Source organism: Hypomesus transpacificus, unplaced genomic scaffold (genome assembly GCF_021917145.1).
Source record: "Hypomesus transpacificus isolate Combined female unplaced genomic scaffold, fHypTra1 scaffold_134, whole genome shotgun sequence".
In the NCBI taxonomy this organism is placed as follows: Eukaryota; Metazoa; Chordata; class Actinopteri; order Osmeriformes; family Osmeridae; genus Hypomesus; species Hypomesus transpacificus.
The window spans coordinates 307,939-326,023 of NW_025813710.1; the positions used below are offsets into that span (position 1 = coordinate 307,939).

The following is an 18,085-nucleotide window of genomic DNA, read 5'->3' on the forward strand; positions in this document are numbered from 1 at the left end:
ACAAAGTAGCAACTCATCCACTGATTGGACCAGGCAAACGGACTAATAGGTGTAAAAGCACAATCACTGCTGATATACGGACTATACCTCTGTACAGCCTGATTTCTAATATCGTGGCAGCAGAAATGTAGCCATAGAGGAAACACTGCACTATATGTTATCATTCCAGGTTAAGAATACCAATGGAGGCTGTGTGCACGTCGGGCTGGCCCTCGCAGCGGAACGACAGTTTAGTGGCCGCTCTGTCCATTCGCGCACCTCACAGTTGCGTATTGATCAGACAAGAACACACGCTTATCAACTTGATTATTATTGATCAAACAGAGCGAGGGTTCGGCTGTAGCCTACTTGAAACATACTATTGAGAACATATTCGCTGACATGCATTGCACGCGTGATGAACACTGTTTTTTTTTTTCTTTTCTTCATCGCTGACTTTTTTTGCCTTTGGCGCTCGGGATTTGTCATTGGCGCTCGGGATTTGTCATTGGCGCTCGGGAAAACGGCTTTGGCGCGCGCCAAAATGTTTTCTATGTAGGAAAATAAATTTTACTGGGGCACAGCTGATTTATTCTGTAAAAAGGATCTAACGACGCCCCTGTGTTAACTTAACACAGGGGCATCGTTAACTTATGTTCAATAAATGAATACATAAAAAAAAACATGCTGTGCTCCTAAATTTCTTTGTGTGCTCCTAAATGTTTTCATTCAGGAGCACATGTACTCCTTGGTGAAAACTTTAGCGTAGAGCCCTGCTTTGGTTTCAAGTAAGCTTCCGAAAACACTTGGTTTTAAGGGGTGTACCCCTACCCCGTAGCCCTACCCCTTGATCAAAACGAGTATTGGGACAGGCCTTACTCTCACATGAAGGAGCAAAACTAAGGGGTAGGAGTAAGACAGAGAATTGGGATTTGGCCTTTGTGTGATATTGAGCATGAATATTTCAATATTGATATTCATTTCGATATTCTTAAACATATTTGGGGCGGTCTCCAAAAATTCATTGGATGTCATGGCTGCTCATTGTTGGCTATAAGCCCAAAAAGATAAAAAATCTGTTTTCTGTCAAAATTGAAATTTTTGATGTTTTGTATAATTAACACCCTAAACTTAATTGTAATGTACACAAAGTATATGATTACGTATGAAAAACAGCTCGAAAAACGTTGAATGCAAACTCTGCCAACAACGGTTTTTCATCGTTCGACGTCAAATATGATGTAGCCTACCACCTGAAAAACGTAAGTTGGCCTAGCCAAAATGTAATTTTGCTTAATAGGGTAGGCTATATGTCAAACGTCACATGACTAAACCGGAAAACGGGTCTCACCACTTCCGCTGCTGTGCTAACCCAACGCAAAGAACTAATGGTCTTCTATTCTCTTTGTTGTTGTTGAGTTTGCAAACCCAGCTAGTTCACACAATCAACAATAACATTATTATTATTATTCTCAGCATTGAAAATTATTTAACTGTGAAGACCATGTATTTATCCATACTGGTTATGTACCAGATGCGGGAAAATCGGAACAGTGATTTTTACTGCGTACCTCGTGTGAAATGTCCGGAGGATCTGATGGAGACCCATGCAAAATCACTAAAAACACTGGTTCGATTCCAGGCTCTGGCAAGAGTATTTAACTCTAAACTGGTCAATATACACATTTGGCCAAGGACCACCGCAACATTTGCCTGTAAACAATGATTCTGACTGTCAGAGACCTTTTAAAAAGCCTGAAACGGGCATAACTAGCCTGACTAACGGAGGTCGCTTTCTCAGCCAGGCACATGACGAATGAAACGGGCTCACTTTGAGAAATCAGATTATCTATCTTTAGATATCAGACTGGCTATCTTTAGCAGGCTCGTATCTACAATAAGCAGTCCTCCCTGACGTTTTTAGTGTCAATGGAGTGAAATACAACATTGTGAACACACTGCCAGTGAGCAACCCAAATCTGGGGGATGTACCAGGGGACGGAGTCTCACTCAGATTGCACTTTTTACACAAATCACACCAAAAATCGTACCGCCTGGCTAAATGCAGAATACCCATATCTCTTGAAAGCTGCCCTCCACAACCTTTTTGCTGTAAAATTGACTGACAAAATTATTTACTTTGTAACATGACGCGAAGGAGACATGTACAGTAAGTCTACAGTAAGACTATGCGGCATAGGGGAATTTGCCTCGATAATTTTTTGCAATCGAGTTACTCGAGGAATCGTTGCAGCCCCAGTTGCACCTTTCCCCACTCCGCTTCTACGCAAGTTCGCATGCTGCAAGTTCAGGCAGTGATAAGCGCTCTCTGATGATTTGCATTTTAAACTAACAATATTTTTTATTTGTAGTACATTGTAAGAGATACTAAATACCATCGGCATTCGGTTACAACAGGACTGGTGATACGAGTCTTATTATTAGGAGGCTATTAGCAGCTGAATCTGCAATGTCCAGCAGCCATTGAGTCAGATCGCGAAAATGTTTGTAGCTCTAGTCTAGATATCTTGCTGAAAAATAACATGACAAAGATCTGGACAAACATGCATCGTGAATTGTAGATTTACATTACACAGGTTATTTATTTGAATGAAACACAGTCAGGAACATGAATCAACGTTAGCCCCATTGCCAATAAACTAGGCTAAATTATCACACATTCTACCTATGCTCTTGCGTTAGCAAGCTAAACTTGTTTACATGCCTACAGTCTAGTTGTTACTAGTAACAGTTACTAGCAAAGCTAACGTATCCTGTATCTAGCACCTGCCTTTCTCCAGTTCTTTCAAATAGATTATCTAGACAGGCATGAGCAAAAAGCCAGACTGCTGTTCGTTTTCTGGCTATTTTTTCGGAAGCTTCCCTTCTAATCCCGACTACAGCTAGTCTAGCTATAGTCATTTGATGTGTGTAGAAACGTATTTAGCATTCTACCTGGTATGCTATATACAGGAAAAGTTAGCATTGCTAATAACTGTTAGCACAACATCATACTGTCCTTATAGCTTGCGGTTACAATGAGCATACGGTCGGAACAGCACCTCTTTCCAGGTTCAGCTTCCTAGCAAATCCTGCTTGAAATTGTCCAAGGTTGTCAAAACTGTCTTGGGTGAAATGTTCAGAGCAAATTAATGATTGAGTGTCGTTCGCCGGGATCTTCTCATAGACAACAGCAGCCATGCCTGTCGAATGTTTGGCTCCTTGGGAAGACTGTGAGTGTTAGCCTTCCCTGTACAGCCTGGAACACAGAATTTACGACCGTGGTCCATTTTCAATATCCTTGTTATAATTCAAAACGTTCTTCCTTGTAATTCCTTTAAGGTAGCCTACACAGAGCAGCGTGCAGCTTAACTAGTATCGGAGATAAATGCTACCTCGGGCTGGTCTGGATGTAAATTTTGGGGCGTGACAAAGATACAGACCAGAGCCAAAAAGGGCGGTCCCCCGTCCTACGTCACACTGGTGGCTTTGTTGAAAAGCTAGCGTTTTACAGCCAAATATTTTCTTTTTGAGATTTGCATAGGAAAGAGTTGTCAGTGGACTTTGATATTCACTGTATGTTCATTTTACCCACCGAACTGTCGTTATTAAACTATGACAAGGTAAAATCGGTTTTGCAATCAATCGCTTCTTTAAGGTAAGCTACCACAGAATTGGCAAAATTTGACTAGAATAGATGTGGAGGTTGAGCAAGTACTTCAGAGATGACAGAGAATTTCAATTGTGATCTGAGAAATATAGGTACCAAAACCACTAAGAAATGTAATTACCAGCTGCATACCGGGCACTGCGATATCTATAATTCCAGAAATCTGTGTTTGTGCACTAGTGTATCTAATTATGGCTAATCGCAAACCAGTTCATATTGCATTAAAGCTGCAACAAATCATATTTGACTGTTGTACCTGCTGACCAGCCTTTGCTTCTCTTTAGGGCTGCAACAATGAATCGATTAAATTGATTAAAATTGATTATTAAAAGCGTTGGCAACTAATGTCATTGTGTCGCGTGATTATTACACCACTCAATAAGTTGCGGAGATGTTTGAGTATTAAAAAAAAAAGTTTAGTTGAGCGGAGCAGAGCGAAGCAGAGCGGAGCAGAGCGGAGGTAGAGGAAAGACCATTGGAGAGATGTTGTTGAGAGATGTTGTTTTTTGAATTGTGTCAAAAAATCTTAAATATTCACCAGATTATTCAAATAAAGTCTAACCTACTTCCACAACTTTTCAATTTTAAATTAAGTTTTAAACAAAACTCAATAATTGCTCATCTCTGAAAATAGCATTAAATCCACGTTAATATTAATAACTTTTTCAAAATTGTGCGCTTGTTTGTGCACATTCTGAAGATTTTTTGCACTGAATTTGCACTGTCAGTTCTGTTTTTGCATAAAGGGTCGGAAATTAATGCTTTTTTGCATTTTTTTATCCGATTCATCGATTAATCGAAAAAAGAATCAACAGATTAATCGATTATTAAAATAATCGTTAGTTGCAGCCCTACTTCTCTCTCGCTCTTGCTAAAAAAAAAATAAAAAAATGAAAATCCAGTAATCTGCTTTTTATTTATTTACTTTTATAATTTATTTTATTGTTTATTTTGGTACATAGTGTATATTCATTATGTACCATATTCATATTCACATAATGTCTTTAGCCTTTTCCTCATGTGTTTGTCATACAGTTTTGTATCTGTGCTGTTTGTGTCACTTGTGTGGACTGTGCTACTGCACAGGTCATCATTGTAAATGAGAATTGGTTCTCAATTGATTTTACCTGGTTAAATAAAGGTCATATATTTGCTCTGCAAAATTTACCGCCATTCTGTACTACTACTTCGCCGTTTCCATCTCGCAGAATGAGGATTTTTGCCACAATTTCTGTTGGCATTCATCTTGCGTATGAATGCACTTCATTAAGGAATTTCTTAGGAGACTACATACAAAACTAATGCAGGATGCGTGTGGCAACCGTTATTCCCTTCATCAATAAATTTAAATTAAGTAAAAAATCTTCTGTCATGACTGCTGACGGTTAAGAAAAAAAACTTTTAAGAAAAAAAAAGCCCTACCAAAATTTTTCCATGTGCATTTTTTCCCTAACCCTATTTTTATGTTTAGGATGATGCAGTTAGTATTGAGAGTGGGACAAATGTGGAGCGTCCAGACACACCCACCAATACAGCAAATGCTCCAGGGAGAAAGAGCTGGGGAAAGGGCAAGTGGAAGTCTAAGAAATGCAAATATTCCTTCAAGTGTGTTAATAGTCTTAAGGTGAGTATCAAGATTTCTTGCAGTGTACCATACTCATGTAGTCATTGTCCTGTACCACATTCAGTTTTATATTATCTGTAAATAGTATAGTCATTCAGTATTATCACCTTGAAAGTTCACCTTTTTGACCCCAAAATCTTAAGACAAAGTACTGCATTGCTTTTTAATATTGCTAGTGTCAATAAAGCAACATGCATTATCATATTTAGCTGTACTGCATTATTATCATCACATAAGTATTACAACACAAAAAACCTTTCCCAGGAGGACCATGGCCAGCCACTGTTTGGAGTCCAATTCAACTGGCACAGTAAAGAGGGGGACCCTCTGGTTTTTGCAACAGTGGGAAGCAATAGAGTAAGTTACTCACTACATATAGTTCTTTGAATGACTTTGGACAGTTAGCTTTTACTGTTTCCAGATGAGGATAAATACAAGGCTGTGGAATTTGACAGAATATGCAACATCTGTTCTGTTTAATTTAACCCTGTCTTGCAACCGATGTTGGTTACAGATGTAACTCATTAGTGATGCGTGGGATAACCCACAAGGTTGATCTGTGTTTCCATCTCGCAGATTTGGATAGGCTTTCTAGATCAGTGGTTCCCAAAGTGGGGGTCCCCCCCCCCCCGAGGGGTCGGGGGATGATCTTGGGGGGGTTGCAAGATGATTTCCAGAAATCAAGGAACATTTTAAAACAATTCGAAATTGCATATTTTAGCAAAAAAATGTACAAGTTAAAAATAGTTGTTATATTAATGCATGCAAATAAAAAAGCCATCATCCTTTTGATTGTCCATTCTCTGTAAGTACGGCAAACGGTGTAGACATCCGACCAGGAGGACACATTAGTTGAACTGTCAAGCGACCGAACGTTCTAGGTAGCGTTCTCAGTCAAGACAATGGCTGAGTTTTGGATTTCAGTGGAGAGGGAATACCCATGGCCGCGAGGAACTAGGGGTGCTGAGAGTGCTGCAGCACCCCCTGACGGCACGAGAATTTAAAATATGACTGGAAAATCGACAACCATGGCATAGACCCCGAAGCCATTTGTTTTGAGAATAATGGCTGTCTCATGAAGTTATTGGCTGGCTAGCCAGCTCAGCCAAAACCTAAATGGCTGCTGCAGCCGCCAAAATGTTAATAGCTACAAATGCCTGAAGCGACCACTTCATGTCTTCAGATGTGTATGTAATACTGATTTACTAGATCTCAATATTCCCAAGTTCTAAACGAGTACAAAAATATCGATAATACACTAGTCCTGACACAACGTCAAATGGCATTCTAGTCCTGACAAAACGTCATTCTTACTTCCAAAAACTGAAGATCTAACAAAGTCTCAGTATCCAACGTAGAAAATAGGAAAGTATGTGAGAACAACAATTACCTTTTCAAGTTGTTTCCGCCATTTCAGCTCAGCGTGAGAGAAAAATGCATTGCTTCTTTTACTGTCTGTCTATGATCATCACTATCGGAAAATGCACAATTTTAATTGGTCATCATTTCACTGTGAGTCCTGTGTATTAGGGATGGGAAGATTCACCGATTCGCATCGGTGCATCGGCATAAAAGCTCACGATGCGATGGCCCGGATCAAAAAAGTGTGCACCGGATACAATGTGGGATGAAATCGCGATGCATCGTTTCTAACATCTTTGCATCGGTATAATCCAATGTATTTATATAGAATTATGTGTATGCGAACACCTTTAGTATTTACAAATTTGACCAATGATTTGTAACCAATGATTTTATATTTAGATAGTTTCTTAAGCATGCTCTTATCTCCACTGCTGTCAGTGGCCGATTTTCGTGAATCTCTCGGCAAAGCTTTGCGCGAGTTGGAGGCGTGTTCGGGCGAGTGTCATCATGGCGTAGGAAGAGTTACACGTTCCTACAAATTGCAATAAATCCAAGGTTTTGCAAAACACTTTTTACAAGATTTTACAAGTAAGATAGGCAATTTGACAAGACCCATGCAATTGGCAAGATATATCTTACTGCTATAAAGTACACAGGCAGCACGGCTAATTTAGGTAGTCACCTGAAGAGGCTACATGGTGTTTGTGTGGAGACGTCTGCCTCCCCCTCGGATTCAGCTATGGCTACAGTCAGTGGCTAGCTCCACCGGTACCCCTTGAAAGAATAGGAAGCTATTCTACAACAAAACAAATCCCTGTTGTGTACGACAAAGACGAGAGATAGCTGAGTCATTGAGAAAAATCTTAAGTAGGACGTATGAGTAGGAAAAGTAGGACGTATGAGTTCAATTGTGAACAACAGGAAAGAAGAACTGGTTTAAGGCAAGGTCCAGGCCTGATGTTACTTTATCTTCTTTTGTCAGAGACTTTGTTTAATATGTGAAATAAAACTTTCACTTGTTTAGTTAATTGATGATTTGCAGTCTGACAAAGAAATAAATCAGAGCATAAATGTAAATCATTATGTACCATATTAAATTGCATAGCATAATATTCCCTTTGCATCGCATCTCATTGAATCGCATTGTGTCGAATCGCACTGCATCGCAATAGGGGTGAATCGTATCGTATGGCATTAGTAGTTGCTTTCATGTATCTTTAATGTATCGGATAGTTGGCAGTGCATCGAGATGTGAATCGCATCGTCCTCAGTGATGGAGATGCACATCACTACTGTGTTTCATAGCAACGAGCACGAGACTGGCGAATCCGGTGTGCAAAATTGATTTTGTTAATAATTTATTTTGTTTGTGTATGTCTCTGTGATGGATATAATTATTGTTTGATGCAAATAATTTCAGCTGGCTCCGCCTAAAAATATCAGCTGGCGGCTCAATTTGGTTGACAAAATTATTAGCTGGCGTTGGCTGAAACTCAAATGGTGCCGCTTGGGGTCTACCGCGGCGCAGCCCCGCAGTAGCGGACTGGCCATCGGGAGCACCGGGAGAAGAATAACAATGGAAAACCAGGCTAAGAAACGTAAGGGTGGGGCTGAAAAACTGAGACAAGAAGACATCACCTTCATATACAAGGTTTTACCAATTGAAAAACGGTTATGTTTATTTTACGCAAAGCTCAAAAACTAGTTTGTGCTCAAATACAGGCCCAAAAAATTGCCTTGCACGCTCGCATTAACTATCGAGCTCCCGGACTAGTATCACATCAAACACAAAGTCCAGGGGCCTGTTCCATAAAGGCCGCTCAAATAAATTGAACTTAAAGTCCCAAACCAGACTTGAATTAGCTTAGCAAGTCAAGCGGGGCTAAAGTGGTTCCATAAAGGCCAATTTCAGCTCACGCAGTGCTAGTAATTCAAGTCAGATTTAAGTAGTCAATCTAATGGTGCGTGCACCTTATTCTTAAGCAGCCTGAGAGGTAAAACATGGTTCATACAATCCACCACGGCAAAAGCAATGCACACGGCCATGTGACTTCTTCCAGAAATAACATTCCCTTTAAGCTTTGTACTATGACAGCTCCCTCATCCACCGCTTCATCAAAATGAAACTACACTTCATGATTGACGTGAACGATGCTACGTAGGTCAAGTTCCTTTTTTAGACCTTTAGTTACTTCTTTGATTAAAAAACAGACACCCTCTAAACCACAGGTGTCAAACTCAAGGCCCGCGGGCCAAATGTGGCCCGCCACTTCATTTTATGTGGCCCGCGGAAGCTTAATGGGCTATTGAAATAAGTCTACGCTGCTTTACAGCGTGCATTGACCATAAACGACATCTCTCAACATGCATTTCGATTGTGTTACGGCAAAGTGACGACATCCCGCCTCTAGAAAGCAGTGTATGCACATCAGTGTTAAGCGCAAAGTTTAACTGGGTGAAGGCGAGCATGGTTTGAATGACAGCACTCCAATGCAGCCGGTTCTGCGAACGTACCCCATGTGCATTTTCAGCCAAGGTCCTCGGGCATTCAACCCAAGTTGGTATCGCTCTCGAACTTGGTTAGAGAACTCAGCCAAGCTAGCATGTTTCTGCTTCCCTTGTCGACAATTTGGAGCCAGAAATGATGAAGACATCACCTTCATTAGACAAGGTTTTACCAATTGGAAAACGGCAATGTTTATTTTACATAAAGCTCAAAAAGCTATTCTGCATTCAAATGAAGGGCAAAAAAAGTTTTGCTCTTTTGACGCGCTTGCATTTTGTCACCAAACACTGAGAAAAATTTGCTAATTTATCCTCCAAGAAAAACTGCAGATTGTCCAAGAATTAAAAGGCGGACTTCAATTGCAGCACAATAGGCCCTATGTTCACAAAAGCTACAACAAAAACACCATGTTTTTACATCGTTACTGATGTTACATCGTAGTTACAACTGGCCCTTTGACGTCAACCATAATGCTGATGTGGCCCTCGGTGAAAATTAGTTTGACACCCCTGCTCTAAACACATGTAAATTTGCTTTTTTGACATTGTTTTAAATAAATAGCCTACTATTAATCAATACAAAACCCAGTAGTATAACTTTTTAACATGGTTGTGTCGGGAAACTAGCGGATGTACCCTATGGATTTAGGTTTGTTTTGCAATTGTAGACCTATGTTAACAACTATATAGCTATGATAATTATACTCTGATAATTTAAATTGAGATAGGCCTATTCCTGATGCCTACAGTAAACATTTGATATCACAAACTAGGCTAACGTGGTGTGTATCAAATCATTGTTCATCGTCGTTTAATGCATTAGGCTAAATGTTGTAGCATATGTAGGCTATTTAAGTTGATTTTCTATCAATGTTGAACATGAAAATTAGAATATCCGTGGTAAGTCATCGTTTTCCCGTTGGGTCAGTGTTACAGGAAGGTCTCGTTAAGCATCAAGTCACGCTAAGCCTGACAGTTAGCCTGCCCCGGACCAGACTAGTTTTGCAGCCTAAGTTGCCATAGTAACCGAGTTTGAACTACGTTGAGCTAGCTTTATGGAACGGAATGAGCTAGAAATGAGTCCGACTAACTGACATAAGTCTGGCTTATTCGGTAAACTCGCTTTATGGAACAGGCCTCGGGGCTTATTTTTACTCCCACGTATACGTAAACCACCTCCGTAGATTCGGGGGTCGCGAGTCACTGGCACCATTATTTTAGGGGTCCAGGGCTGAAAAGTTTGGAAACCCCTGTTCTAGATAATACCACGGGTTCTTTTAGTCCACCTTCTCTTCCCTTGTATTTGTAATCTTGACCCTTTCCTGCCTAAGCCAAAATTCTTAACATTTCATATACTGTTGAAATATGGTATATATATATATATATATATATATATATATATATATATATATGGGAGTCAGATGGCTGAGCGGTGAGGGAGTCAGGCTAGTAATCAGAAGGTTGCGGGATCGATTCCCTGCCGTGCCACATGACGTTGCCTCAGGGGGAATGTCCCTGTACTTACTGTAAGTCGCTCTGGATAAGAGCGTAGGCTAAATGACAATGTAAATGTAATGTAAATATGCATATTAATATTATGAATTTCCAGGGGATTTTTATGATGTGAATAAATATCTGATTACTTAAGGCAAATCATCCTTTATCAAGGTGATTTCAGGGAGCCATTTCTTTTTACAAAAATCTCAATCCACCGTACTTCATTAGACAACTACATTTTAACCACTTTAATTAAAGATAGAGGAAAACTTTGAGTTGATGGAATATCCACAAAGCTATGGGCAATGTAGAACAGAAGACAGATTAGAAATATCATATTTTGATTAAAAGTTATGACCATTCTAGTGATTAGTACATAGCTTGTCATTCACAATTTGTTAGCCACTGGTCACCCTGTGTAGTAAACTAGCAGAAGACAAAAGCTTTTCTCTCCACTTTATCCCTCTGCATAAAGCTCAAAAAACTAATTTGCGCTCCAATTCATGCAAAAATGTATTTGCTCTTGTGCGAGCTTTGCATTGCTTGTTTAGGTCTTGATTTACACGAACATAATGGAGTCAGATGGCTGAGCGGTGAGGGAATAGGGCTAGTAATCTGAAGGTCGCCAGTTCGATTCCCGGCTGTGCCAAATGACTTTGTGTCCTTGGGCAAGGCACTTCACCCTACTTGTACAGGGGTCCCTGTACTTACAGTAAGTCGCTCTGGATAAGAGCGTCTGCTAAATGTAAATGTAATGTAAATGTAACATCCAAACGATACTAGGACCTATATTCAGAGTCTAGGCACGAAAAACGGACGCATTGAAGAAGACGGTACAGAGTTTAACATCATTAATCCGTAACATTATTAATCCGTAACACTTTCAATGACAGTGAGCCACATTCACCCGCAAATTTACAATGGTAGTTGGCAGCAAACAAAAACAAAAGTCCTATGTAGAGTTCATTTTATTGGTCTAAGTCAGAGGTCTTGTTGCCTTAGGAAAGCCAGCAGGATTCTAAGAGACTGTTCCCACCCATCCTTCAGTCTCTTTACCCCGTTGCCTTCTGGCAGGCGTTACCGCAGCATCCGGTCGCGCACACGCAGACTGGACAACAGTTTCTACCCAAGGGTCATCAGGCTTCTCAATGGACACTGATATGGACATTTTTACTGCACACTAGTCACTTATACACTGTCACTTTCAGCTACTGGTTGCTCTTTCAGTAACATTGCACTACTGTACCTCGCCACCAGGCTCCTGTTTGGTCATTGACAAAGTCACTGATCTGTAAATTTGCACTACTGCACTGTACTCCATTTAGGTTAGATTAGTTTATAGGGTTGTAACAGGTTTTTTTTTTTTTTTTTTTTTTTTTTTTTTTTTTTTGGTGTATTAGGGTTAGTATAGCGTACTATTTATTGTTATCTGTAATTTAGGAAGTTTTAGTGTTAGGGTTAGTATAGTCGTTTATTTATTGCTATCTGTATATTTAGGAAGTTCACTTATCTAAGCTCAGCATAGATGTAAATTTGTTCTGTGTACTTATATGTTATGTTATGCCAAGTGCTTGCGTTGTCTTGTCTTAAGAATTTCAGTGCCCAGTCTAACCTTGTGTTGCTCTGTGCACCTGACAAATAAAAGACTTGAACTTGAGGTCGGCAACCTGTGGGCGCCTCTTTAGCGCCGCCCTAGTGGCTCCCTGGAGCTTCTTTAAAAATATGAAAATGGAAAAAGATGGTGTCAACATATTTTTGGTTTTAAGGAGTATATGATCACAGATATGTGATCGTTCGAAAGCGGGCATCACAGAGTACCGCCACACGTGTGATTCTGAACATTCCAACTTACTATTTTCCGATAGACAAACTATATGACAAATGCTATAGGACATTTCAGCCTGATGTCACAACAACAGATATCTTACTTCCGGGTGGATAAGGTCGATCTTGGCTGGCGATAGTAAATCTTAACAAGCCATTGAGGATTTTCCATGTCATTTAACCACAAACACGTTTTATGATTATTATGATGAAAACACGTTTCATGATTTTGATCTTGTGAACTGAAAAACAAGACGTTCCCGATGTTGTTGCTGTTGATATTGTTAGCGAATAACGGTTATATTGTAACCGTGCATCAAACTAGTGACTGAGATCGCTAGCTAGCTACTGCTGTACTGTAGCTACAATATCCAACTTATCGATTAAAGATTTTCTGGACTGCGTGAGCTTTCTAGCCATCTGTCTGGACACAATAATTTCCCTTCGGGGGTTAATAAAGTACCTATCTATCTTATTGACTGGAAACTTTATCATATGGCTTCAAATTTTACAATGAGCATGCGAACAAGTAACACTAGCAGGAAGTAGCATTGCTACGAGTGTTATGCTAGGTTGCTAGGTAACGGAAGCTAGCTAGCTATTTTTATGAATGCTCATTATACATTTGTAGCCTACTTACTAGAGTAGCCAACTCTCACGCATTGGCCGTGAGACACATGCATTTCAACCATTTCACACGCTCTCACGCCACACCTTGTATATCTCACGCTGAAAAGGCATCGCCAACCAAGTAGCCTTGTTAACGTTGTAATCAGGGCCGGGGTGGGTAAACGGGAGAGTCCCCAGTGGGCCGCTTCACTTCTGGGCCCGTCGAGAATTCTTTGTTTTTGATATTTGTCACGTTAGTATTATCTTCTCTTAAAGTACGCTACACACGTTCCGCATTCTGACACATCAGCCTCTGCATGGGTTGTACCATGTGAGGGAGTTCTCCCCTCCCAAATAGAGTTGGTTGGGTCTATAGCCCGTCTTTTCCAAAACGTTTTCTCAGATAGGCTACAGATAGCTGGGCTGGGGGGCCTTACCGTAACGATACGCGTCAGCGAGGATGGATGGGAGCAGGGCCGGAGTGATGGTATCACTAGACAAGGTTTTTTGATAAACGTCTATGTTTATTTTACATAAAGCACAATTAAACTATTTTGCGCTCCAAGAATGGCCCAAAAAATTCGCTTGCGCACTATGCGCGCTTGCATTACGTGTGGAAGTACCTATCTTGCATCACATCAAACCCATACATTTACATTAAGTTATTTAGCAGGCGCTCTTATCCAGAGCGACTTACAGTAAGTACAGGGACATTCCCCCGAGGCAAGTAGGGTGAAGTGCCTTGCCCAAGGACACAACGTCATTTGGCACAGCCGGGAATCGAACTGGCGACCTTCAGATTACTAGCCCTATTCCCTCACCTCTCAGCCATCTGACTCCCCCCCCCATACGTCATAGGTTTGGACTAAACCCATAATTTTTACAAAGTCTGTAGAGAGACAGACATAATAGTTTTAAGTTTTTTGATCCAATATGGCTCTTTCAACATTTTGGGTTGCCGACCCCTGGTCTAAGTTTATCTTCTTGCGGTACTGTCCATCTGGCTCTTTTCTACATTTTCACCTGTTTGTTGTCGCATTGGTTTTTGATTTGACAATCGTCGTTGGAGAAGAATCTTCTGACACTGCTAAAATTGTATCCAGGGTTTTTCCTAAAGAGAAAATGTTGGCGCGCGCCAAAACCGTTTTCCCGAGCGCCAATGACAAATCCCGAGCGCCAAAGGCAAAAAAAAACCTGTGTTCATCATGCGTGCATTGCATATCAGCGAATATGTTCTCAATAGTATGTTTCAAGTAGGCTACAGGCGAACCCTCGTTCTGTTTTGATCAATAATAATCAAGTTGATAAGCTTGTGTTCTTGTCTGATCAATACGCAACTGTGAGGTGCGCGAATGGACAGAGCGGCCACTAAACTGTCGTTACGCTGCGAGGGCCAGCCCGACGTGCACAAATAGTACACCTGTAGCCTACAAATGCAAATTACATTTCCACTCAAAATGCTGACAAAAGTTTGATTTAAGATTTCAAACGCAGCCTCCATTGATATTCTTAACCTGGAATGATAATATATAGTGCAGTGTTTCCTCTATGGCTAAATTTCTGCCGCCACGGTATTAGAAATCAGGCTGTACAAAAGTTTAGTCCGTATATCAGCAGTGATTGTTGGAGTGCATGTCGGAGAATAGCACGGACATGCGCTTCACACCGCAGTTGAGATAGCGTGTGTGCGTCCTTGAGAACTGTAAGTCGTATAACTTGTGTTGTCAGTTCTTAAGCCTGTTATTGTATAAGTCTATAGTTCTTGCGAATTTAAATCAAGTTAACTTGTGATTATCATTGTTTGTATTCTTCCCCTGCTAGCTAAATTGCACATGTCTGTTGATTTGATAGCGATTGCTGCCTTTTCTCAGGTTTGTATTTTAGGTGCATTATTATACTGAAGTAGTTTTAATTAATAAAAAGTGGGTTTATTGTTAATATTTGCTACAGAATGCTTAGCCTATGAAGATCAAATGAAGCAGGCAGTGTACATGCTTCAGAGTGGCTTACCTTAATCGATAGGCTAGGGCCGCTAGGCTACTGACCATTTACAATAAGTTGTTACGTCAATTATTAATTGGCAGCATTTATACAATTTGGAACATACTTAATAACTTTTTTGCTTTAGGGGAAATAGGACGAAAATATGTGTGTGTGTGTGTGGGGGGGGGGGGGGGTGCGCTAAACACTTGGGAATAAATACATTAATTAGAAAAAAGAAAAAAATAATATATATATATATATATATAAAAAAAGATTGGAGCACCGAAGACCCATTTTGACCCAGGAAAAACCCTGTCTGAAGCTGAATTTGATTGCAACCGCCATTAATCGGGGGTCGGGGAACATAGCCATCAAAGACTAGGATTTTAGCCTGGCCTAGTTTTAGCCTATTTAGCCTAATAAGAATATTTTAGTTTTTTTTCTGTGTGCTGGGAATAGCAGTTACTTGCACACTGTGTTATGCTGGCTAGTTTAATTTGGACTGGCAACATACTGACGTTGCTCGTCCACAAATGCCCTAATAAACGCATGGAATAGGGTTAGCTTCTCTTGCTAGGCTACCTGTTTGCGCTACCAGGTATCTCACACTGCCTTGTGGGGCCTGTCACATGACTTCCATTGACAATGAATTGGACGCCAAATTTTGGTCTACCGCCCCCACTGAGAAAAATCCAAGGGGAAATACTGATTTTAATTAAAGTTGAGAACGTAAAGATTAAGTTTAATTGGTTATGTAACATTGAATAGAATGGTGTAGTAGGCTAATTAGCAAGCGTTGGTTGCAATTTCAAGCCCTGCTATTTAATAAGCTGCCCATACAGCTGCAAATACTTTTTTTGGGCACCATAAAAGATAAAAGACTTGAAAAGGTCTGTTTATGACAGATAAGTGTTTTTTTTTTTCTCAAAATAAAAAGCATTAAGGAGATACTTACTGAGTGGAAGTACTAGAGAAACAATATGTTAAATGAACTGAATGCAATTTTTTTTTTTTTTTTTATGTTAGCCATAGAATCAATAAAAAAAATCTAGTCTTTCTGTATCATATTGAACTGCATAGCATCAAATTTAGCAATGCATTGGATTGCGTTGTGTTAAATCAGATTTAAAGATTTGCATAAGGGGTGGATTGTATAGTATCGCATTAGTAGCTGCTTCACATATACCTGTAATGTATCACATTAACCTCAATGATGGAGAAAGTGTGTGTTGACAAGTAATCAAGTGTTCCCATTATATCCACCTCTATATGTCAGCCTTCAATTAAGAGCCAGTCCTCTTTAAGTGGACCAACAGAAAAGGGACTCACTTTGTCAGTTCATTTGAAATAGGACTCACTTCTTCTGATACTCTTCAGCTCTGAAAGGGCCTCAGTCCTCCTTCTTTTTACACTATATGAAGCTCAGAGCTTTACTGCTCTGGATTATGGGTAATTTTGGTATCGTCTTTCTTATTTTATTCATTCTTGTGTGTGGTAGACAGCTGCTGTTTGATGTGTTTTTTGTTCCATATCTGGAGAAGTGCAGTAGTTACTTTCTTGGAGTACTAATTAATTAGTATTACTAATGTCAGTAGGACATGTACTTAGACCAGGGGTCACCAACCTTTTTGAAACTGAGCTATTTCATGGGTACTGAGTCATACGAAGGGCTACCAGTGTTTCCCACACATAGACTAATTTGTGGCGGTGCGCCACAGAATCAACACCGGCCGCCACACATTGCGTTTCGTGAAACCGTCTCTCTGTCACTCATGCGTCTTTCTCACATATGCACAGTCACAACGTTAGCAACAATGCATACATACGCCGTTCTAGTAAGACCAAAAGCTATATCAACGAGCTTTCAGCATTAGTGCCGTACCTAAAAGTCGAGGAAAGTTGAGGCTACTTTTTGCTAGGTACCTTACTCGAAGGTTCCCCTTCGTTCTTTTGGTGAGAAGTCTCAGGAGCTAGCTACTTACCCGGCGTCCTGGAGCCGACCAGTTAAATAGTTGTTTAGCACTAGCGTGGCTACATGCAAAATGCAGAAATGATATATTAGTTGTTGTTAATTTTGTGAAGGTGTGAATCATTTAGGATTAATATTTAATGTAACAAATTATTAACAAATTAAGTGTGTAACAAATTATTAACGAAGGAATTATTACGACTCCACCCCCCCCCCCCCCCCCCCCCCCCCCCCCCCCCCCCCCCCCCCCCCCCCCGTCTGACAACCCCCACCCCCCTCCCCGCCACAACTAGTTTTCTTATCTGTGGGAAACACTGGCTACCAGTTTGATACACACAAATCTGCTCAGTTTACCTTTAATTATAGGCCTATATTATTATTAATGATACTTATCCATGTGAAGGTACTGATCATCTTAATGCTTTCTCACAATAACTATCAACAATGACTTAACAAGGTGGGAAACATATCAATATTCAACATTTCTATTAATCTATTAATTGTAAAAAATTCAGATGATCACTTCTACATTCTGCAAAGCAGCACAAACAAAAATAATTGCTGCACAAATGATTGAGACTATTTTGACGGTGTTTTGCGTTGGGTCTATAAGTCTATGGTTGGGTGGAGGGCCAACTTCAATCAGGTATTTTACTGCCCAAAGCGTGCTACCCGATGGGTAATTAGCATAGTAGCTTTTCCATCGCAACATTTGCCCCGCAAATGAGACACACGCAGCCTTCTTTCACAGTAGTAAAAAATTAGTCTTCCTCCCATTCACTGTAAGAATTATACTTTTTTCTTTTCTTTTCTGCCATGTTTTTGGGGTTAGAAACCACATTCAGCTCCCCATCTCCGCCAGCTTATCATTGGCGTCAGCAGCATTTTGAGAGTGGGGGGGGCACATTTTGCCGGGGGTTCTGGGGGTTTCTCCCCCCGAATTATTATTTAATATGTGGATGCATTTTCCCGCATTCTGGTGCATTTACCACAACTATTTACCATAGTTGTTTTACATATACTGAGGGGCTGGACATTAAAACATTTTGAATACTAAACT

General features: G+C 40.3%; 2 protein-coding genes across 2 annotated transcripts in view; one reads left to right on the plus strand and one right to left on the minus strand.

The window, feature by feature from the left end:
- Positions 1-18,085, minus strand: part of LOC124488380 — a 232,287-nt gene that overhangs the window by 49,217 nt on the left and 164,985 nt on the right. The gene's annotated exons all lie outside the window — the stretch shown is intronic.
- The window catches only part of eed (embryonic ectoderm development), an 86,521-nt gene that overhangs the window by 6,401 nt on the left and 62,035 nt on the right, over positions 1-18,085 (plus strand). Inside the window, exons 2-3 of the mRNA XM_047051046.1 lie at positions 5,121-5,273; positions 5,538-5,630. Of these exons, the coding sequence (XP_046907002.1) occupies positions 5,121-5,273; positions 5,538-5,630 (246 nt within the window). The remainder of the gene's footprint in view (positions 1-5,120; positions 5,274-5,537; positions 5,631-18,085) is intronic.